Source organism: Anomaloglossus baeobatrachus, chromosome 12 (genome assembly GCF_048569485.1).
Source record: "Anomaloglossus baeobatrachus isolate aAnoBae1 chromosome 12, aAnoBae1.hap1, whole genome shotgun sequence".
NCBI lineage: Eukaryota > Metazoa > Chordata > Amphibia > Anura > Aromobatidae > Anomaloglossus > Anomaloglossus baeobatrachus.
Window position 1 is genome coordinate 101511730 of NC_134364.1, and position 23655 is coordinate 101535384.

Consider the following 23655-nt stretch of genomic DNA (forward strand, 5'->3'; position numbering starts at 1 on the left):
CTCCCCTATGGGGAAGCCACTGCCGCCTGCAGGGCTCTTCTACCTAGGCTGGCGTCCGCCGAAGCATAGGTATGCACCTGATAATGTTTGGTGAAAAAATGTGCAGGCTCGACCAGGTAGCTGCCTGGCACACCTGTTGAGCCGTAGCCTGGTGTCGTAATGCCCAGGACGCACCCACGGCTCTGGTAGAATGGGCCTTCAGCCCTGAAGGAACCGGAAGCCCCGCAGAACGGTAGTCTTCAAGAATTGGTTCTTTGATCCATCGAGCCATGGTGGCTTTAGAAACCTGCAACCCCTTGCGCGTACCAGCGACAAGGACAAAAAAATGCATCAGAGCGGCGCATGGGCGCCGTGCGGGAAATGTAGATTCTGAGTGCTCTCCCCAGAACTAACAACTGTAAATCCTTTTCATACCGGAGAACCGGATGAGAACAAAAGGAAGGTAAGGATATATCCTGATTAAGAAGAAACGCGGATACAACCTTAGGGAGAAACTCCTGAATAGGGCGCAGCACCACCTTGTCCTGGTGGAATACTAGGAAGGGAGCCTTGAATGACAGAGCCGCCAGCTCAGACACTCGCCGAAGCGACGTGATCGCAACCAGAAAGGCCACTGTCTGTGACAGGCGCGAAAGGGAAACTTCCCTCAGAGGCTCGAAAGGCGGCTTCTGGAGAGCAACTAGTACCCTGTTCAGATCCCATGGATCTAACGGCCGCTTGTACGGGGGCACAATATGACAAACCCCCTGTAGTAACGTGCGCACCTTAGGAAGACGTGCTAGACGCTTCTGAAAAGAACACGGATAGTGCCGAGACTTGCCCTTAAAGGGAGCCGAGCGACCAACCTCTTTCCCAACCAGATTGCAGGAGGGAAGGCAAAGTAGGCAATGCCGATGGCCAGGGAGACACTCCCTGAGCAGAACACTAAGATAAGAATATCTTCCACGAGTTGTGGTAGATCTTGGCAGACCGCGGCTGGCTAGCCCGTCTCATGGTGGCAATGACGTCGTGCTCACGGTCGACCGACGGTGAGGTGCCACAGATCTCGGTACCACGACCTCCCCGGCCAGTTTGGGGCGACGAGGATGGTGTGGCAGCAATCGGTAGCTGGAACTGTGACCAATCCTGAACCAAGGCGCCTGTCGCCAGAGCTCTTTGATCGTAAGACCGCGTCATGAAAATCGGGACCTTGTTGTTGCCGAGAAGCCATGACGTCGACGTCCGTCTTCATCCTGCGGCTACAGATTTCTTGAAAACAAACGGGTGCAGAGCCCATTCCCCTGCGTCCACGCCCTGGCGACTGAGGAAGTCTGCTTCCTAGTGTTGTACGCCCGGGATATGAACAGCTGATATGGTGTATGCTCTGTCTTCTACCCATAGCAGAATCCGCCGGACCTCTTGGGAGGCTTGTCGACTGCGTAGTCCGCCTTGGTGGTTGGTGTATGCCACCGCTGTGGATAGTCCGACTGAATTCGGATCTATTTGCATTCCAGCCACTGCAGGAAGGCTTGCAGTGCAAGATACACTGCCCAGAGCTCCAGACCACTGAGTTGAAGAGTGGACTCCTCTGAAGACGGTCTTTGACCGTCTGGAAAAGTGACACGTTCCTGTGTAGGGACATCGACTTCCCTCCCATAAGCGAAGAATGTGCTATTGAGGCGGACGCAGATGAAACTGCGTGAAAAAAGCTCGCCTCTGGATGAGGCGCCTCCTTGAAGGAGAGACTGCCCCCTCGTCTGTAGTGAACGCTGTTTGTCCAGCGGAAGCTTCACTATCGCTGAGAGAGTGTGAAAACTCTCCAGGAGATGCCAGCGATTGGGTTCAACCTTGAAAAGTTGAAGACCCACCCGAAACTCTGGGAAGGGTCCAGCGCCATGTTCAGGTTGTGTTGGCATGCTTCTAAAGGAGAGTGCCTTGACCAGTAGATTGCCCAAGTAAAGGATCACAGAGTGACCGTGAGAGCGCGGGACTGCTCCCTCTGCTGCCACGAACTTGGTGAACACCCGTGGGGCTGTCGCCAGCCAAAGGGTATGGCTACGAAACGAAATATTCTCGTCTTTAATAACGAATCGTAGCCAACGCCGGTGCCTCGGAGCAATCGGCACGTGTAGATAAGCATCCTGATGTCTATTGATGTTAGGAAAAACTCCTTGAGACAGAGAGGCAATGACGGAGCGGAGTGATGCCATCCGGAACCGCCTGGTTTTCACGTGCTTGTTAAGCAGTATAAATGCCAGAACGGGACGGAAGGAGCCGTCCTATTTTGGCACCACGACCAGGTCGGAGCAAAATGCGTATCTGGTTCCTGAAGAGGAACAGGAATTACCGCTCTTTCCGCCTGCAGAAGAGCCTCGGCTCGGTCGGTGCGGTAGTTTGAAAACAAACTGACTCTCACTCACAGGCCCTTGACCTGCGGTAGGTAAATGCCGCTAAAGCGGGGGAGTCTGCCCCCCCGCGGTTGCGGAGTGAGAGGGCTGAAAATTATGAGGAAAAACACTTTGGTAGCGGGTCCTCCGGCTGCCTTCCCCGGGCGTGATTGAGCCCGTTAGGAATCTATGCCCTTCTGGGCTTTTTGAGTTGTCTTGGATAGTTGAATGATTTCATTCAACCCTTACCAACAGACTATCACTAGATAAAGGCAACCTGGTTAAGCACTTCGTTGGAAGCAGCCTCTGTTCCAATCTCTCAACTACTAGCCTCTGCGTAAAAACACGGAGTTGGCGGATGCCACTGACGTCCGGCTCGTAGAGTCTCGGACAGCAATAACAGCATGATTCGCCATGCCGACATTGCGAGTTAAAGACGCTGCTGGGACCGAGAGTACCTGTGACAGCGACCCCCTGCGCAATACTAGCTGAAATAGCTTGGAGTGCCTTCACGGCTGCGACTGTCGGAGCAACCGACCTGCCGATAGCTTCATAGACAGATTGCAACCAGAGGCCAATCTGCCTGTCAATGGCATTTTGAAGTGAAGTCCTATCCACCACTACAACTATAGATCTAGCTGCAAGCATGGAGATTGGGGGATCCACATTTGGATACTGGGTCTAGCGCTTGACCACGTCAGGTGGGAGCGACACGTGTCTCATTAATACGGTCGGAGAAACGCTTATCGTGATAAGCGTGTCGTTTCTGGACTGCTTCTCTGGAGTCAGAGTGCTAAACAAGTACTCAATATACGCTTGAGATACTGAAATAGAGATTTCTCTTGCTGTGAAGCTGACCCCCCCACTGGAGGAGTTGAGGGAGAAATACCCAACCTTTCGTTGATGGACGCAATAAGATTATTCACTATAGCGTCACCATCCGGTGTATCCGGATTGAGAGCGGTCTCAGGATCAGAGTCCTGAACAGCTACGTCTGCCTCAACGTACAGAGAGTACTCCAGCTGGGACCTTGACCAGTGATGGAGTCGAGGGCTAATCCCAGCGAGCCCGCTTAGGCCATCTGGGACTGTCGACCGTGTCGGATGCCTGCTCTCTGGGATGCCTGGAATCACTCTGGCGCCTTGAGATGCTCCAAATCAGGGCGGCCAGGGTCATTGCAACCATATTGCCCACGGTCTGCTTGGGGTGCAAAGTCTGTAAGATGTCAGTCATAGTCACAGACAATATATCAGCGGAAAAACTGCAACTTCGTCCCTGTCTCTGGACAGAGATCACAGGTGGTTCTTTTGGCCACATATAGCAGAGACCCCGGTTGAGCAATTGCACGCACTGGGGGTCCTGGAACCGTATGACATGCAGTACAAGCAGCATAGAAAGCCCGTGCATTGGCAACTTGTCTTTTTCTGCTGTTGTTGTCTAGCTATCTAAGAGCCTAGCCGAGGATAGCGACCGTACAGTGAATAGTCATACAAGCATGAAGTACAAATAAACACTTCAGTACATGTAGTACACGCAGCATTGATAGGAGCATGAGACAAGGATAGCGACATACAGTGAATGTATAGCATACAGCATGACAGTAAACACTGCAGCCCATGCAATCCAAGCAGCATTGAAAGCTTGCGCGTTAGCACCCTAGCCTTTCTGGTGCTGTTGTCTATTTATCCAGGAACATTAGCCAAGGATAGCGACATACAGTGAATGTATAGCATACAAGCATGACAGTAAACACTGCAGCCCATGCAAGTCAAGCAGCATTGAAAACTTGTGCCGTAGCACCATTGCTCTACTGCTGCTTTTGTCTGTTTATCTGGGCGCATTAGCCAAGAATAGCGACATACAGTGAATGTATATCATAACAATAAACCGTGCAGCACATGCAAGCGAAGCAGCATTGAAAGCTTGTGCCTTAGCACAAATTGCTCTACTGCTACTGTTGCCCAATCTGACAGTAAACACTGCAGCACATGCAAACGAAGAAGCATTGAAAGCTTGTGCCTCAGCAGCATTGCTTATTTGCTGCTGTTGCCCAGAATAGCGACAGTACAGTACAGTGCATAGCATATCAGCACACAGTCCAAAAACCCACTTCAGCATTAGTGGTGTCAGTACTGCTTACCGCCCGCACAAGAGCGGGTGTGAGGTCGCCCAAAAACCTGTGACTGGTTCCGTTCTCCCAGAGTGGAAACCATAATGGCTGCCGGCTTCTCTTCCCCGTCCTGTGCAGAGGGGCGGGCCGTGGGCGAGCCCCAGCCAAGAGCGGGAACCCGGCGTCTCACTGTGTTCAGTGAGAGGGGGCTGGAGAATGCAAAGCAGACTCCAGCTCCCTGCGCTGAGCTTCTGTACAGCGTCCCGCCCCTCCTCTGACTGGCAGGGCTGGGGCGGGAACGAAACGAAAGCTAGGCCGCAAAGCCGGGGACTCGAGTAATAAGCGCGGCCGTCCTATGTGCACGGCCGACGCCGAAGTCCCCCGGCGCACCACAAGTCCCAGCCGCGCCACAATGTAAAAAACAATCAGCAGCGGCCGGCGCGGCCGTTTTCAATACATAAATTCACTCAGCAAAGCTGCAGTGAATAATAGCACCAGCGCTCCGCGCTGTTGTCCCCGGCGCACTAACACTCCCAGCAATGCTGGTGTGTGTGTGCGCGCTTGCCCGGGGACACAGAGTACCTTGATGTAGCAGGGCCCTGTCCCTGACGATACTCAGCTCCATATCCAGCAGGTTCTTTTGGGTCTGTGGATGGAGCTCGGTCTCTGTGCCTGGAGACCGGTAAGATCCCACTTCACCCAGAGCCCCTCATGGGGATGGGGAAGGAAAACAGCATGTGGGCTCCGGCCTCTGTACTAGCAATAAGTACCTCAACCTTACAACACCATCCACGGGTGAGAAGGGAGCATGCTGGGGGCCCCATATGGGCCCTCTTTTCTTCCATCCGACATAGTCAGCAGCTACTGCTGACTAAAATCTGTGGAGCTATGCATGGATGTCTGACCTCCTTCGCACACAAAGCTAAAACTGGAGAACCCGTGATGTCACGGGGGGGTATAGCCAGAAGGGGAGGGGCCTTGCACTTTTTAGTGTAGTGCTTTGTGTGGCCTCCGGAGGGCAGTAGCTATACCCCAATCGTCTGGGTCTCCCAATAGAGCGCTGAAGAAAACTTTTTTCTTAGTTTGCCTAGTGTCACCCTCCTGGCAACAGCAGCATACACCCATGGTCCTGTGTCCCCCAATGAAGTCATCTCAGTGGCTCTTGGAAGAAGGGGAGGCTAAAAACCTAAAAGGCAATAAATCCCCGCTCTTCAGTCTCCTGATGCTCCTTACCCGGTAGGCAGACATTCATCCAGCCTCTTGTGCGTGTAACCGGCGGACGTGTTCACTTGCGCCCCGGGGGTGCAGCGAGTGGCATCGATAGTTAACTGATGACAGGCGCATTTGGATCTGAAACATATGTAAAAGTCATGAGAACTTGTTATATGGGGGGAAAAAAGTGTCCCTTTAAAACACAACATGACCTCATCTCTCTCGAGGATGTAATAGCACGTGTCCTGGAGATGGTGTAGCTCAGTAACTAAGCCAGGTCCACACAGGGCAGGTGCAGGCTGTGTTATACAGCCAGCACTTGCCTCCAACTGTAGCTAACTATGATCGCTGCTGTTCAACTACAGAAGTAAGGAAATCAATGGGATCATTAAGGCCACATCAGTAGTCCATGAACACTAAACCATAGACCACCCCCCCCCCACCCCCACCTGGGGACCACCAGCGCTTTTTCCTACCTGTCCCGACATCCATCCGTGCAGTCACATCCTACCAGGAAGTCCGCGCCAGTGTTGATGAACACCCCTCTGCCGGGAATCCTCTCCTTGCTGTAGTCTACCTGCGGAGGGGGTGTCCGGTCAATCTCGTTAACGCAGGAGAGGGGCACGTCCTCCCTGCCGTAGGTGATATCCGGGATGTAATAAAAGGGTTTCTGAGGTGCGAACTTGCGATCCACCAACACGTAGGGGTCCAGGCAGAACATTTCTAAATACAGTTTGTCGCACTTGGACTCGAAGACGTAGCGTTCGATTTCCGGCATGGTCCGCAAGCTCAGCCCGCACGGAGTTTTGTAGATGACATGGAAGCCCATCTTGCGGTTCACCCGCCTCCTTGCCGTCATCCTCCGGAAGTCGTAGAGGAGCGGGACCAGCAGGGGGTTCTTGCCCCGGTGGTTGATGGCTCGGACTCGAGACAAGCAGTTGTGGTTGCACGTGTGAGGTAGGTAGAAGAGTTTTTCCCTCGGGGCCCTATAACTGATCTCCGTCGGCATTTGGTTTGTCTGGATAATCTGGAACGTGGGATTGGTGGTAATAAATCTGTAAGGAGAGGGAGAAAAAAAATAATAATACTGTTTACTGCGCACAGCTCCTATGCAGATCTATTTGTCTCCATGGTTACAGACTACAAACAAACTCAAGACTGGACAGAGGCATTACCATGGCGCATACTCCGGTTTCCAAAACAGTGAGGACCTCAATATCAGCTTGGCGGTGGTCTGACACCAGGCACCCCAACCTCATAGGAAAGCGACAGCTCCTTCTACTGCCTAAAGAAGGGTACTGCAGGACGAGTACGTGCTGTACTACATGGGGTATAGAGCTGCACACAGCTGTATCGGAGGGGGTGTCAGGTGTCAGACCCCAGAAGAGGGGATCAACATCCAAGACCTGGAGATTTGGGGTTGCAGAAAACAGAAAACAGCTCACCTATTGGGTTGTGCCATTTGTATGGCTTGGATGGTGTGATTGGGCTGAATTGCCTGAATGGCCTGAATAGTGGGGAAAGTCTGAATGGCCTGGATGGTCTGAATGGTTTGGATCTGCTGGATTTGCTGGATCTGTTGGATCTGCTGGATGGGCTGCATTTGCTGGATCTGCTGGATGGATTGGATCTGTTGGATGGGTTGGATCTGCATTTGCTGGATCTGCGGGATGGGTTGGATCTGCTGGATCTGTTGGATGGGTTGGATCTGCTGGATCTGTTGGATGGGCTGGATCTGCTGGACAGGCTGGATGGGCTGGAAGGTCTGGTTGAGTTGGTTTGGTGGAACAGGGCGCGGTCCAGTGATGGGCTCGATGGGTATGGGGGAGGACTGTCCAGAGCCCACCGATCCGGGGCGGAAGGAGGTGCTTTTCTTGGCTACTTGCTTTTTAGACTGCGCCTGTTGGCTGTCCGAGCTGAAACCAGAGACACGCAAGAGTCAGGCAATCGGCGTACTTGGATGGCACATTCGAAGCTGTGGAGAACAACTGGTAGAAACCTTATAAATCTGGGAGAATTACAGCCACATGTAACCGGGCCACGCAACTCCCAAACAAAACACTTACTGTATTTACATCTTACTGTATAAGTGTGTCCTTTGGGACTCTCCACTACTGTCTAAGGACTAGGGACTCTCCACTACTATCTAGGGACTAGGGACTCTCCACTACTATCTAGGGACTATCCACTACCATCTAGGGACTAGGGACTCTCCACTACTTTCTAGGGACTAGGGACTCTCCACTACTATCTAGGGACTAGGGACTCTCCACTACTATCTAGGGACTAGGGACTCTCCACTACTATCTAGGGACTAGGGACTCTCCACTACTATCTAGGTACTAGGGACTCTCCACTACTATCTAGGGACTAGGGACTCTCCACTACTATCTAGGGACTAGGGACTCTCCACTACTATCTAGGGACTAGGGACTCTCCACTACTATCTAGGGACTAGGGACTCTCCACTACTATCTAGGGACTAGGGACTCTCCACTACTATCTAGGTACTAGGGACTCTCCACTACTATCTAGGTACTAGGGACTCTCCACTACTATCTAGGTACTAGGGACTCTCCACTACTATCTAGGGACTCTCCACTACTATCTAGGGACTCTCCACTACTATCTAGGGACTCTCCACTACTATCTAGGGACTCTCCACTACTATCTAGGGACTATCCACTACTATCTAGGGACTATCCACTACTATCTAGGGACTCTCCACTACTATCTAGGGACTCTCCACTACTATCTAGGGACTCTCCACTACTATCTAGGGACTAGGGACTCTCCACTACTATCTAGGGACTAGGGACTCTCCACTACTATCTAGGGACTAGGGACTCTCCACTACTATCTAGGGACTAGGGACTCTCCACTACTATCTAGGGACTAGGGACTCTCCACTACTATCTAGGGACTAGGGACTCTCCACTACTATCTAGGGACTAGGGACTCTCCACTACTATCTAGGGACTAGGGACTCTCCACTACTATCTAGGGACTAGGGACTCTCCACTACTATCTAGGGACTAGGGACTCTCCACTACTATCTAGGGACTAGGGACTCTCCACTACTATCTAGGGACTAGGGACTCTCCACTACTATCTAGGGACTAGGGACTCTCCACTACTATCTAGGGACTAGGGACTCTCCACTACTATCTAGGGACTAGGGACTCTCCACTACTATCTAGGGACTATCCACTACCATCTAGGGACTAGGGACTCTCCACTACTTTCTAGGGACTAGGGACTCTCCACTACTATCTAGGGACTAGGGACTCTCCACTACTATCTAGGGACTAGGGACTCTCCACTACTATCTAGGGACTAGGGACTCTCCACTACTATCTAGGTACTAGGGACTCTCCACTACTATCTAGGGACTAGGGACTCTCCACTACTATCTAGGGACTAGGGACTCTCCACTACTATCTAGGGACTAGGGACTCTCCACTACTATCTAGGGACTAGGGACTCTCCACTACTATCTAGGGACTAGGGACTCTCCACTACTATCTAGGGACTAGGGACTCTCCACTACTATCTAGGGACTAGGGACTCTCCACTACTATCTAGGGACTAGGGACTCTCCACTACTATCTAGGGACTAGGGACTCTCCACTACTATCTAGGTACTAGGGACTCTCCACTACTATCTAGGGACTAGGGACTCTCCACTACTTTCTAGGGACTAGGGACTCTCCACTACTATCTAGGGACTAGGGACTCTCCACTACTATCTAGGGACTAGGGACTCTCCACTACTATCTAGGGACTAGGGACTCTCCACTACTATCTAGGTACTAGGGACTCTCCACTACTATCTAGGGACTAGGGACTCTCCACTACTATCTAGGGACTAGGGACTCTCCACTACTATCTAGGGACTAGGGACTCTCCACTACTATCTAGGGACTAGGGACTCTCCACTACTATCTAGGGACTAGGGACTCTCCACTACTATCTAGGTACTAGGGACTCTCCACTACTATCTAGGTACTAGGGACTCTCCACTACTATCTAGGGACTCTCCACTACTATCTAGGGACTCTCCACTACTATCTAGGGACTCTCCACTACTATCTAGGGACTCTCCACTACTATCTAGGGACTATCCACTACTATCTAGGGACTATCCACTACTATCTAGGGACTATCCACTACTATCTAGGGACTCTCCACTACTATCTAGGGACTCTCCACTACTATCTAGGGACTCTCCACTACTATCTAGGGACTAGGGACTCTCCACTACTATCTAGGGACTAGGGACTCTCCACTACTATCTAGGGACTAGGGACTCTCCACTACTATCTAGGGACTAGGGACTCTCCACTACTATCTAGGGACTAGGGACTCTCCACTACTATCTAGGGACTAGGGACTCTCCACTACTATCTAGGGACTAGGGACTCTCCACTACTATCTAGGGACTAGGGACTCTCCACTACTATCTAGGGACTAGGGACTCTCCACTACTATCTAGGGACTAGGGACTCTCCACTACTATCTAGGGACTAGGGACTCTCCACTACTATCTAGGGACTATCCACTACCATCTAGGGACTAGGGACTCTCCACTACTTTCTAGGGACTAGGGACTCTCCACTACTATCTAGGGACTAGGGACTCTCCACTACTATCTAGGGACTAGGGACTCTCCACTACTATCTAGGGACTAGGGACTCTCCACTACTATCTAGGGACTAGGGACTCTCCACTACTATCTAGGGACTAGGGACTCTCCACTACTATCTAGGGACTAGGGACTCTCCACTACTATCTAGGGACTAGGGACTCTCCACTACTATCTAGGGACTAGGGACTCTCCACTACTATCTAGGGACTAGGGACTCTCCACTACTATCTAGGGACTAGGGACTCTCCACTACTATCTAGGGACTAGGGACTCTCCACTACTATCTAGGGACTAGGGACTCTCCACTACTATCTAGGTACTAGGGACTCTCCACTACTATCTAGGTACTAGGGACTCTCCACTACTATCTAGGGACTCTCCACTACTATCTAGGGACTCTCCACTACTATCTAGGGACTCTCCACTACTATCTAGGGACTCTCCACTACTATCTAGGGACTATCCACTACTATCTAGGGACTATCCACTACTATCTAGGGACTCTCCACTACTATCTAGGGACTCTCCACTACTATCTAGGGACTCTCCACTACTATCTAGGGACTAGGGACTCTCCACTACTATCTAGGGACTAGGGACTCTCCACTACTATCTAGGGACTAGGGACTCTCCACTACTATCTAGGGACTAGGGACTCTCCACTACTATCTAGGGACTAGGGACTCTCCACTACTATCTAGGGACTAGGGACTCTCCACTACTATCTAGGGACTAGGGACTCTCCACTACTATCTAGGGACTAGGGACTCTCCACTACTATCTAGGGACTAGGGACTCTCCACTACTATCTAGGGACTAGGGACTCTCCACTACTATCTAGGGACTCTCCACTACTATCTAGGGACTCTCCACTACTATCTAGGGACTCTCCACTACTATCTAGGGACTCTCCACTACTATCTAGGGACTCTCCACTACTATCTAGGGACTCTCCACTACTATCTAGGGACTCTCCACTACTATCTAGGGACTCTCCACTACTATCTAGGGACTCTCCACTACTATCTAGGGACTCTCCACTACTATCTAGGGACTCTCCACTACTATCTAGGGACTCTCCACTACTATCTAAGGACTAGGGACTCTCCACTACTATCTAGGGACTAGGGACTCTCCACTACTATCTAGGGACTAGGGACTCTCCACTACTATCTAGGGACTAGGGACTCTCCACTACTATCTAGGGACTAGGGACTCTCCACTACTATCTAGGGACTAGGGACTCTCCACTACTATCTAGGGACTAGGGACTCTCCACTACTATCTAGGGACTAGGGACTCTCCACTACTATCTAGGGACTAGGGACTCTCCACTACTATCTAGGGACTAGGGACTCTCCACTACTATCTAGGGACTAGGGACTCTCCACTACTATCTAGGGACTAGGGACTCTCCACTACTATCTAGGGACTAGGGACTCTCCACTACTATCTAGGGACTAGGGACTCTCCACTACTATCTAGGGACTATCCACTACTATCTAGGGACTATCCACTACTATCTAGGGACTAGGGACTCTCCACTACTATCTAGGGACTAGGGACTCTCCACTACTATCTAGGGACTAGGGACTCTCCACTACTATCTAGGGACTAGGGACTCTCCACTACTATCTAGGGACTAGGGACTCTCCACTACTATCTAGGGACTAGGGACTCTCCACTACTGTCCAGGGACTCTACACTACTGTCCAGGGACTCTCCACTACTGTCCAGGGACTCTCCACTACTGTCCAGGGACTCTACACTACTGTCCAGGGACTCTACACTACTGTCCAGGGACTCTACACTACTGTCCAGGGACTCTACACTACTGTCCAGGGACTCTACACTACTGTCCAGGGACTCTACACTACTGTCCAGGGACTCTACACTACTGTCCAGGGACTCTACACTACTGTCCAGGGACTCTACACTACTGTCCAGGGACTCTACACTACTGTCCAGGGACTCTACACTACTGTCCAGGGACTCTACACTACTGTCCAGGGACTCTACACTACTGTCCAGGGACTCTACACTACTGTCCAGGGACTCTACACTACTGTCCAGGGACTCTACACTACTGTCCAGGGACTCTACACTACTGTCCAGGGACTCTACACTACTGTCCAGGGACTCTACACTACTGTCCAGGGACTCTACACTACTGTCCAGGGACTCTACACTACTGTCCAGGGACTCTACACTACTGTCCAGGGACTCTACACTACTGTCCAGGGACTCTACACTACTGTCCAGGGACTCTACACTACTGTCCAGGGACTCTACACTACTGTCCAGGGACTCTACACTACTGTCCAGGGACTCTACACTACTGTCCAGGGACTCTACACTACTGTCCAGGGACTCTACACTACTGTCCAGGGACTCTACACTACTGTCCAGGGACTCTACACTACTGTCCAGGGACTCTACACTACTGTCCAGGGACTCTACACTACTGTCCAGGGACTCTACACTACTGTCCAGGGACTCTACACTACTGTCCAGGGACTCTACACTACTGTCCAGGGACTCTACACTACTGTCCAGGGACTCTACACTACTGTCCAGGGACTCTACACTACTGTCCAGGGACTCTACACTACTGTCCAGGGACTCTACACTACTGTCCAGGGACTCTACACTACTGTCCAGGGACTCTACACTACTGTCCAGGGACTCTACACTACTGTCCAGGGACTCTACACTACTGTCTAGGGACTCTACACTACTGTCTAGGGACTCTACACTACTGTCTAGGGACTCTACACTACTTAAACTTCCCCTTCTTAAACGCGGTGGATCTTCAGCATGTTGGCAGTGGGACTTGGGCACCCGCATGCCAGTGAATCATTACTTAGAAGTCTGCGGGAGGTGGGAGTTAGAAGTCTGGAGCCAGATGTAGACGGCCATCATGTGAATGTTCACACTTACTCTGTGTCTATGAGCTGCGGCGAGGGGATGGACCGGGGAGAAGAAGGCTCTGTGGGCTTCACTGGAGACTCGCTGCCAGTTAGGTCATGGGTGTACTGGACTACCGGCCCTTTACTCCGCACAGCACCTGGATCCATGAGAGCGAAAGAAATAATTAGTTACAGAAAGAAATCAATTACTGGCCAAAATACAGCGCACACATAATTACTCACCCACGTTGGGGCGCGTCCTCTGCTGCCCAGCCTGTTTCTTCTCCTGAGTTGTAGCCGTGGAAGTCTTCATGCTGAACATGGGCTCCAAGCGAGTGGATCCTCGGTAGATCCATTCACAACGCTTATCGTCCTGAAATAGAAAAATGAGGTGGGGGGGGAGGGGAGGCTTAAAATGGGTAGATTGTGAGCTCCTGTGGGAAGGGACCTGTCTTCTAATGTTCGAGTGAAAATACTGCCACTATAAAACAAGAGTGTGATGATGGGATATTGTGGGTCATGTACAATGTTGTGTGGGTTAATGTTTAGGCGTGGTTCACTGTCCATTATTTGTATTGCTTGTGTGTACATTGTATTGTCTGTAGGTAGTCACACCCCCCCCCCCCCCCCTGTAGTGTTCCTGTCCCTAAGTTTGAGGGAAGAGGCCTGGGATCGACCTAAACTCTCTACTTACCTAGGGGATTTGTCAGTCTGTTAGAGAACTTGAAGAGAGAAGGATTGATCCTCTGGGAGAAGCTGAGACAAGAGACCTGGACATTTATCGCTTACAGGACTATTATATATTTGTGTTACTGGACTAATTTTACCCTCTGTTTTGTGGATTATGTTATGGACCATTCGTTATGCTTGGAAAAATGTTCTTTTAATTGTACAGCCATCTCTCGCTCTGTTGATTGTGTGATATGGGAGAAGGACCCCGTCAAAACTGGTGGCAGCGGTGGGATGGGGTCCTCTCCCATATCACATAATCAACAGAGTGAGAGATGGCTGTACACAGCCAGAATCCATTTACCCGCACCTGGCATATACATTACACATCAGTTAGGGGTTAAAGGCCATGTATACCAGATACAGTGGATTAAGAGGGAAGCCAGCAATGTATTTCCTTACCAAAAATAAAATCTTCACCAGGCTGCCGTCCACTTCCTCCACCTTGGATTTCCACCAGGTGCCCTCCCACTCCGTTTTGATCATCTGCCCACTCTTGAGTAGCACCATTGGACGGTTTGGATAGGCGGTGACGTATTCCTCAATGAAGTCTCGACACGACACGTCTTCTATGTCCTCCCATGATTTAGTGACTACAAAAAAAAGAAAAAACACAGTCCTGTTAACCAGGTACTCCAGTGGCTTAAGTAGTGTGTGCAGGGGGCTGGCTGATTGCTTATTTTAATAGCTAAGCGAGCCCCCTTTCTCTGAGGTACAGAAAGTGAACGGGGTTGAATTAACAACAGAATACGCATATGCTAAGCATTTTTGCCGTTGCGTAAATATGACAAATGTGAATTTGGATTTATCGGGATCGATCAACACTCACGTGGTCTGCACACCGGGTACAGCTCTGACTGTGTAACATAGGAAGCGTAGCCATCATCAAAGAAGATCAGAAACCTAAGAAACAAAACTTGCTGTTTTATCATCGCATAAAACCATACAGAGATCAGATCAAACCGGACACAGCACTACGTCCTCATAGACGTTAAAACCAAATATTTAAAGGGTTAATCCCATATTCGGAAATCGGTATTGTCAGATAGAGCTTGTGAAAATAAGCAATTTATCAATTTACTGCTTGTTAAAATACTCATTCATTATTGAGATATTAACACTTGTTTATAGCTACACGGCAACGGTGGTCGGTCACCTAGGCAACAAGCTGTATACAACAGAAAAAACGTGTTTATATTTGAAGAACGGCTACAAATTTTATCAAACAGTAAATTGCAAAAGTGCTTGATTCTACAAGCAGTATCTGACACTACCTATCCTTAAAGCTAGAAATATCCCTTTAACCCCGCCGATTTTTCGCTTTGTTTCTTTTTCCGCCATTCTTCTGAGAGGCGTAACTTTTTTATTTTTCGGTCCATATGGTCATGTGAGGGCTCATTTTTTGCAGAACGAGCTGTACTTTGAAATGAAACCATAAGTTTTGTCATGTAGTGAACTGGAAAATGGCAAAAAAATTCCAAATGCCGAAAAATTGCAAAAAAAAAGTGCGTTAGCAGCACTATGGTTTTTGAGATATTTTATTCACAGTGTTCACTATATGGTAAAACTGATGTGTGGGTGTGATGCCTCAGGTCAGTGAGAGTTCGTAGACACTAAACTTGTATAGGTTTATGTTGTGTCCCATGAATGGGAACAACCTGTTGTATGTAATTCTTGCATTGCATATTTTTCCTCCTATCAGGAAATTCCTTTATTGTTACTAGGTAGATTAGACTGTATGAAGTTTGTCCCTATGTACCTCCCTTAGTTGGCTTCTGTATAGAATGCTCCTCCCTTCTCCTTCAGTTTAGTCTAGAGGAATCATTACTGAACAGACATGTCTGCAACCCTGTACATATTATTCCTTTTCACCTGCCTTTACTTTGTACTTAATACAAGATTCTAGAAGAAAACTGCAGCGTTTCTCCTTGTCTTCCTACAAGTCATCGTTGGGCTGCGTTAACACTATCTGTGGAAGCCGGTAGAGTGAGTAAAACCATACAGTTATCTAAGGGACTGATAATTAGAGCGGTTGGATTCATTGCTACAAGGAAGATACAGAATAGTTTATTTTTATATAAGGGGTTAAAGAAAACAAAAATCGGAAAAAAGTAGCGCACGTTTTGTGTCATATTCCGTAACCCGTAGGGTTCTCATTTTTCGGGTATCTAGGGCTCAGTGACAGTTTATTTTTTGCGTCTCGAGCTGACATTTTTAAATGGTACCATTTTTGCGCAGAGGCTACGTTTTGATCGCCTGTTATTGCATTTTCTGCAAACGTTGCGGCGACAAAAAACATCATTTTGGCGTTTGGAATTTTTTAGCAGCTACGCAGTTTACTGATTACATTAATTGATTTTATATTCTGATCGGGCATTTCTGAACACGGTGATACTGCGTGCGTATTCTATATATAAAATTCTTTAACCCTTTAATTTTCAATGGGGCGAAAGGGGGGTGATTTGAACATTTAGGCCATGTGCCCACGGGCGATCGCACCTGCGGATAAATCCGCAGGTACGTCCGCAGGTTTCCCGCAGCTGCCCGCCGGCATCTGCAGCTATTTTTAGCTGCGGGATTCCAGCGATATAGCAGCGGTAAACCTGCGGACTTTCATGCGAATTACCTGCGGACGTCCCGGCCTCTGTCTCCATAGTGGAGGGCCGGGATTTCCGCAGGTAAATCAGCAGGAATAATTGACATGCATTTATGTGCGGTTGCGGGACATCCACAGCATATTCCACAGCCACACATTCTGCAGCGTGGGCACAGCACTCCCCATGTCCCATAGGATAACATGGAGAGTATCTGTACTTGCTGAAACCGGCGGATTTATCTAGAAAACCAGATAATTCCGCAGGTTTTCCGCGACAAATTCAGCAGAAACAAGCTCCTGTGGACACATAGCCTTAGTGTTTTTTTTAAATTTTTTTAAAACTTTACTTTTTATTTTATTTTTATTTTTTATTTTTCAGCAATCTGATCGCTTTGCCCTGATGATCACAGCTACACAGCTGTAAACAGAAGATGCGCTCACTTTCTGATTCACTGGGTTCCGGGCCGAGTGAAACTGAAAGCAATTCATGTGTAGTACAGGAGTCATCACATGACCCTGTGCTACCATGACAACCACCGGAAGTTATGTGATCACGTCATGTGACTACCAGTATCGGCAGGTAAGTAAATGTTAATCGCCGATGACCGCGCCATTATAACGGCACATATTGACAGCGCCATTTAACAGGTTAAACGGCATGAGCAGTTAACAATTCTGCTCGTGCCTGGCAGGCACACATCTCAGCTGAGATGTGCGCCGATCGTGGCATGCTGCCGGCGGCAGACCGCGGGCAGTAACATTATAACCGCTAGGATGTAATATTACTGCCCGCGGTCGTTATGGGGTTTAGGCAGTGGTCACCATCTGTAGCACCAGCTGATAGACTATGACAAGCTCTAACATCCAAGACACAGGTTGGAGAGCACCCAAGCGTAACAGAGGGGTCTGGACATCACGAAAATGCTGCAGTTCTGGAAACAAATGGATACTGTGGATACCTCATCTTATTCTTGCTGCTGGGGGGTTCAGCCACGATGCCGGCATATAGCCACACCTGGTTCCCGTCCTTGTACTTTGCCACCACTCTGCTCCCAACAAACAGCTTTTCAGTAGTCGGGTGGTAGTCGTAGGCTATGTGGTTCCCGGACAGCAGACTCTTTCCCTTGTTGTCAAACTTTACTTTGTATTTCTTACCTGGCCCTGGTGAACAGATTACAACATTACACACATAGGTGATTGGGCAAATTAAAAGGGGTTTATTAACTAAATACATAAAACCAAAAAGAATTCCATCTGTGTAACTCACCGACCATCTGGATTGAGATGAGAGTTCCTTTGTGCCATGTTTTGGTCCTCTTCTTTCCCAGTATACGCATGCTGACCGTCAGGTCGCCATCTTTGTTCACATCGTGGGGTGGTCCGGTCAGCTGGGAGCCGCCCATGGAGCTGGTAGGTGATGATGGATGGGAGGTAAGTCGGGTTTGCGGTCCGTCTGCAAGTCAAAGGTCGGATAGTTTTTGTACGTCAGGCCTAATCTGCTGAAAATCTGTCACAAGTAATATAGTGTGGGATAGATTACCGGACTTCTTCTGAATGGCCTCCACTAAGGTCTGGACATTTTGTTTGCATTTCTTCATGGCAGACATTGCGTCCTTCAACTAAAAAAAAAAAATAAAAAAAATAAAATAATTTATATAATATATACACACACACACACACACACACACACACACACACACACCTACACATATAAATAAAAAGAAAGGAATATTTGGCTTTTCCTACGACTCTTAAAGGGAACCTGTCGCCAGATTTTGGCCTTCTAAACTAAAACTAGCACCTTAAGAAGCGCCTTTTCTGCATTCAATAAAAAGGTGCATGTTTCCCCCCTCCCCCCCATACACTCCAAAAATACCTATATAAAATCTCCCGCCCTGTATTTAAATTGTCCGGTCTGGTCCGATGGGCGTCCTAATCTGCGCCTCCTGTCCCTCCTTTCACCCTCCTCCTGTGGTGATTGATGTGGATGAACCCTCCACGTAGGTGGGCAAAGTCTCCATATTCCCAGCTCGCGCAGGGGCACTTCACTCTGTCCTGTTGCGGGCAGAGCTGAAAACATAGGTGCGTCTGCGCAAATGAACAACTTCTTTGCGCAGGTGCAAGATTTTGCCGGGGGATGTGGATGTAGCAGGTGATATCATCCACATCGCTGGGAAAAATCTCATGTCTGAACAGAGCACTCGCCGGTTCGTGCAGGCGCACCTGATTTTGGCTTTGCCCGTAAAAGGGCAGAGTGAAGATCGCCTGCGCGAGTCGGGAATATGTCCGCACAGGCGCTAGATTTTGCTTGCCTACATGGATGGTGTCAAAGGCGTTATCCACGTCAATCAGTACAGGAGGAGAGTGAAAGGAGGAACAGGAGAACACCTACCGAACCGGACAATTTATATACATGGCAGGATAGCTTATAAAGGCATTTGTGGGGTCTATAGGGGGGGGGGGTCAGGGGGTAACATGCACTTTAAGCAGCGCCTGTGGTGCATTCTATAAAAGGTGCTAGTTTTAGTGTAGAAGGCCAAAATCTGGTGACAGGTTCCCTTTAAGGGAGATGATATGAATCATTTGGTACAAGGTGAGAGGTGTTTTTGGCAGAAGCTTATGAAGGGTCTGTACCGAGGAGACCACCCTAACTCGTGCACTTACTAGATGCTTCTCCTTTGGCGTCTTACTAACTTCTTCCCCTGTAAGAGAAGACAAAATTAATCCCTCGGGAAACTTGCCCTGCGAGGGACCTTACGACATTCTGTATAGTTGCTTTATGTGGTCAGGGAGAGGTTAAAGCCAGTATTTGCTGACCTGATCCTATGCTCAGGACGTCATCGTCATCATCCTCGTCTGGAATCTCGATGACTTCCACAGGCTTTGAGGACTCGTCATCCGAGCTGCTCTCCTTGTAGTCGATCCCCATCTCTTTGTACAGGGTCTTCACTAACGACTCGCAGTTATCCAGAGCCCTGAAAATAAGGAGCCATCAAACAGTCTATCCTACACTCAGCTTAGGTCAAAAAGGAGCTGCAGTACCAAACGTGGCCAGTACACAGTGAGTGGCCATAACGGGGCTCTCCGCACTGCCCCTCAGGGTCCAGCCCCCAGTAAGTGCCTTCACCTGGAAGCGCTGTCGTACAGGCTGTCCACCCCGGCCACCTCCTCTTCCTTGCGCTTCACCAGCTCCTCCAGTTCCAGCAGTTGGGCTTTCTTCTGCTTCACCAGCTCGTTCTTCTCCACCTCTCGGTCTATGAATTCGCGAAGCTCCTTCATCGATATGCCCAGCTCTTCCACCACCATGTTCTCCAGTTCTGCCATCTCCGGGTCATCCATGGCTACGGCGAAAAAAAAAACAAAAAACATTTTGACAAAGAAAAACAACTGTAACCCCTTAGATGCCACTGTCTATATCTGATTGCAGCGTTTAAAGGGGTTAACTCATCTTCTCAACCCCTTTCTGACAACGGACGTGCTGCTACAACTAAAGTCACCCCCTCCGCTCCTATCACCATGCATGATATTCAAGTCCAAGAGCTCACGATAAGACACGCAGTCTGAGGAGGGGTTGCCATTGCAACCTGGAGCCTGCTGAGGTCCTGCACCTGCCATGATGGTACTAACCTATGGCTGCCACTCATGGAAGACTGTGATTATTACTATATACTGCAACACAGTACACAGAAGGACAGAAAAAAAGAAACCACCCCCCTCTTTCATTTACTGAGTCTACGGGGTTTAACGCAGATAAAAGTCTGCCTCCTTGTGGTGGGAGGAGGATCGGCCACCCTTGTGCTCTCGCGCTTGATCACTTACCGATCACTGAGCGCTCCTGCCCCCTGCTGGCTGCATGTGCAGAGGGCGCAGTCAGGAAAGTGTCGGCCACGGCCCCTCCTTTTGCAGCAGCTGAAGTAATCTGATGCCGCTCCTCCTCTTCCTCCCCACCGCCCCCCATCCCCCACCGTCGCCTGCCTGCCTGCCTGTTTCCCAGTCAGCTGAAAACCCTGCTGCCACATACAGAGTCACAAAAATTCGCAAGGCAAGAGAGGTGGGGGAGGGGAAGGCAAACTCTTTCCTTCTGAAAGGGGGGAGGGGAAGAGGGAGGGGGAGTGAGGAGGAGGGGGAAGCTGGAAAGCGACATCTGCTGCAAAGTATCATGGAGCAGGAGCATTACTGGAGATGAGCAGGCTCAAGTCACCTCCGTGGCTGCTCATCTCCCGCATGGATCCTGCAAATTTTCCTTTCGATAGCAGTCACAATGAAGATACACGTTCCTGTGTATCGAGTCGCACTGCTGTAACAGTAAAGAATCATTTTGGTTACAAATAAGAGAATGAATTCTATTCCCCCTGCCACAGTCATATCAGGAGCTGGGAGGATTCTTTACTGTTAGAGCAGTGTGACTAAAAGCAGCTGAACCACAGTTCTGGGAGCTGATTGGCTCACTTCAATCCTTTCCTCTATGATCTCTAACCTGCTGTGACACTACAATTCCCAGCATGCTCCGACAGCTAGAGAACTGCAAGTTAGAGATGACTGAAAGCAGTAGGTTATTTTTTTCCACCGTCCCAACCGTTGGATAAATGGGTAACCTGGGATGTCAGCGCTGGCTCCTGGGAGGACGGTCCCTTTATGTCCAAAGAGCACAGGTGTCGGCCGTGCCTATAGCTCTCCTGCTACATACAATGCAGATGTCTGCTGTGTTATACAGCCAGCACCAGCAGCAACTAGAGCTAGTGCTAGCTGATCGCTGCCGCGTACCTACTCCTCATATAATCGACCGACCATGGGTTACCACACCAGCCTGGTGGAGGCGTCGGAAGACTGACAGCAACAATCCGCAAAACAGCCGCCCACCCCCCGCACCATTCACTCTCAATGTACCTGCCGGAACAAGCTGAGAGCAGCCCGAAGAGAATGAATAAAGCGCAGCTCAATCGTGCAGACCGCTGTTCCAGTTTGAGGATAAATGCACACGAGTGTATTTTTGGCCCGAGGGCTCTGCCCAGCCTCCTGGCTTCCTACAAACCAGAGGGCGCCGCTCTCCCCCGCCTCCTGGCTTCCTACAAACCAGAGGGCGCCGCTCTCCCCCCGCCTCCTGGCTTCCTACAAACCGGAGGGCGCCGCTCTCCCCCGCCTCCTGGCTTCCTACAAACCGGAGGGCGCCGCTCTCCCCCGCCTCCTGGCTTCCTACGGACCGGAGGGCGCCGCTCTCCCCCGCCTCCTGGCTTCCTACGGACCGGAGGGCGCCGCTCTCCTCCGCCTCCTGTCTTCCTACGGACCGGAGGGCGCCGCTCTCCTCCGCCTCCTGTCTTCCTACGGACCGGAGGGCGCCGCTCTCCTCCGCCTCCTGTCTTCCTACGGACCGGAGGGCGCCGCTCTCCCCCGCCTCCTGTCTTCCTACGGACCGGAGGGCGCCGCTCTCCTCCGCCTCCTGTCTTCCTACGGACCGGAGGGCGCCGCTCTCCTCCGCCTCCTGGCTTCCTACGGACCGGAGGGCGCCGCTCTCCTCCGCCTCCTGGCTTCCTACGGACCGGAGGGCGCCGCTCTCCTCCGCCTCCTGTCTTCCTACGGACCGGAGGGCGCCGCTCTCCTCCGCCTCCTGTCTTCCTACGGACCGGAGGGCGCCGCTCTCCTCCGCCTCCTGTCTTCCTACGGACCGGAGGGCGCCGCTCTCCTCCGCCTCCTGTCTTCCTACGGACCGGAGGGCGCCGCTCTCCTCCGCCTCCTGTCTTCCTACGGACCGGAGGGCGCCGCTCTCCCCCGCCTCCTGTCTTCCTACAGACCGGAGGGTGCAGCTCTCCCCCGCCTCCTGTCTTCCTACCGACCGGAGGGTGAAGCTCTCCACAACCACCTGGCTTCCTACCGACCGGAGGGCGCCGCTCTCCCCCGCCTCCTGTCTTCCTACCGACCTGAGGGTGCAGCTCTCCCCAACCACCTGGCTTCCTACATACTGGAGGGACCCGGTCGACGCCACCTCCTGGCTTCATTTTTGTGGTCGCCTACCCACGTAGGCACACTACTGAGAACAGGGTGCAGCACATCAATGAGCACCGACACTTCAACATTTAAAAAGTGCCAGTTTCAGAAAAACATCTGAGCTTCCTGACTAGTAAACCGACCACTTCTGATAGGCTACAGAGGTGGTCGGTAACCTAGGAAACAAGCAATAAGCCATAGAAATAAGAATAAATCCTTTCATTCTTGACATGTTAAATTGCACAGTTGCTGCTTTTGACGCGCCTTTGCAATCCTAACAGATGAGGATAGACAAACCCTTTAAGGGGTGTTAAAGCCACATTAGAGACGAGCGGCGCTGCTGAATACGTTCGAAGGGAGTAAAAATAAATATATATATATTTCAAAAAAATTAAAAAGAAATTTTAAAAAAAAGTAATAAAAAATATAAAAAAATTTGACACAAATAAAATAAAAAAAAATTAATCCGCCGCCAAGGGTCACATGACAAAGAGGCACCGGACGGCGCAAAAGACGAGCCCGTTATGTCTCAGGACAACTGCTCCCATCATTATCCACCATCCGCTCTGATTTAATAACACAGCATTATTGCGCCTGTCCGATAATCTAGAATATTTGATAATCTGGAAACAACGGATTACTGAGCTCTGCGCACGTGTCTCCGCATTGTGAGCACATTCAGACAAAAGCAGGGTCACCCTACCGGCAGCCGCACCGTCCCGAGCTCTGTTCTTCCGCCCCCGTTAAACGGTACTTCTTCTCCTATCTACGGTTGCCGGGGTGACGGGCCGGAAGTCTTCCCTCCGGAACCGAACCTGCGCACTGGCTGGAAGTGACGTCAGCGCGGCAGAGAGCACACTGCGAGAAGGCGGAGCCTGATGAGTGGGAGGAGCCAGAGAGGAGAAAAAAAAAGTGCGCGCTTTTCTAAGAAGGCGTGATTATCATCAATGGGCGTGGTAAAAAAGGTTTATTTAAATGAGGAGGCGGTACTACATAACTGACGAGTGAAAGGCACAATAAGAACTACCGAGGCGATGTTGCTAGGATTTGATTGACAAGGATTCACCCAAACGGAGCACAATGGGGGCGTGGTTACCATTTGA

At 50.3% G+C, this 23655-nt stretch overlaps 1 protein-coding gene across 1 annotated transcript in view; it reads right to left on the bottom strand.

Moving 5' to 3' along the window:
* The window catches only part of SETDB1 (SET domain bifurcated histone lysine methyltransferase 1), a 62445-nt gene extending 39077 nt beyond the window's left edge, over positions 1–23368 (bottom strand). The window contains exons 1-14 of the mRNA XM_075331000.1: positions 23256–23368; positions 19698–19911; positions 19388–19545; positions 19235–19272; positions 18111–18189; positions 17838–18023; positions 17530–17731; positions 14804–14877; positions 14377–14567; positions 13489–13618; positions 13277–13403; positions 7134–7604; positions 6165–6743; positions 5710–5826 (exon numbers count right to left, since the gene is read on the bottom strand). Coding sequence (XP_075187115.1) covers positions 5710–5826; positions 6165–6743; positions 7134–7604; positions 13277–13403; positions 13489–13618; positions 14377–14567; positions 14804–14877; positions 17530–17731; positions 17838–18023; positions 18111–18189; positions 19235–19272; positions 19388–19545; positions 19698–19909 — 2564 coding nt within the window. The 5' untranslated portion in view covers positions 19910–19911; positions 23256–23368. The remainder of the gene's footprint in view (positions 1–5709; positions 5827–6164; positions 6744–7133; positions 7605–13276; positions 13404–13488; positions 13619–14376; positions 14568–14803; positions 14878–17529; positions 17732–17837; positions 18024–18110; positions 18190–19234; positions 19273–19387; positions 19546–19697; positions 19912–23255) is intronic.
* Between the last annotated feature and the right edge of the window lie 287 nt (positions 23369–23655).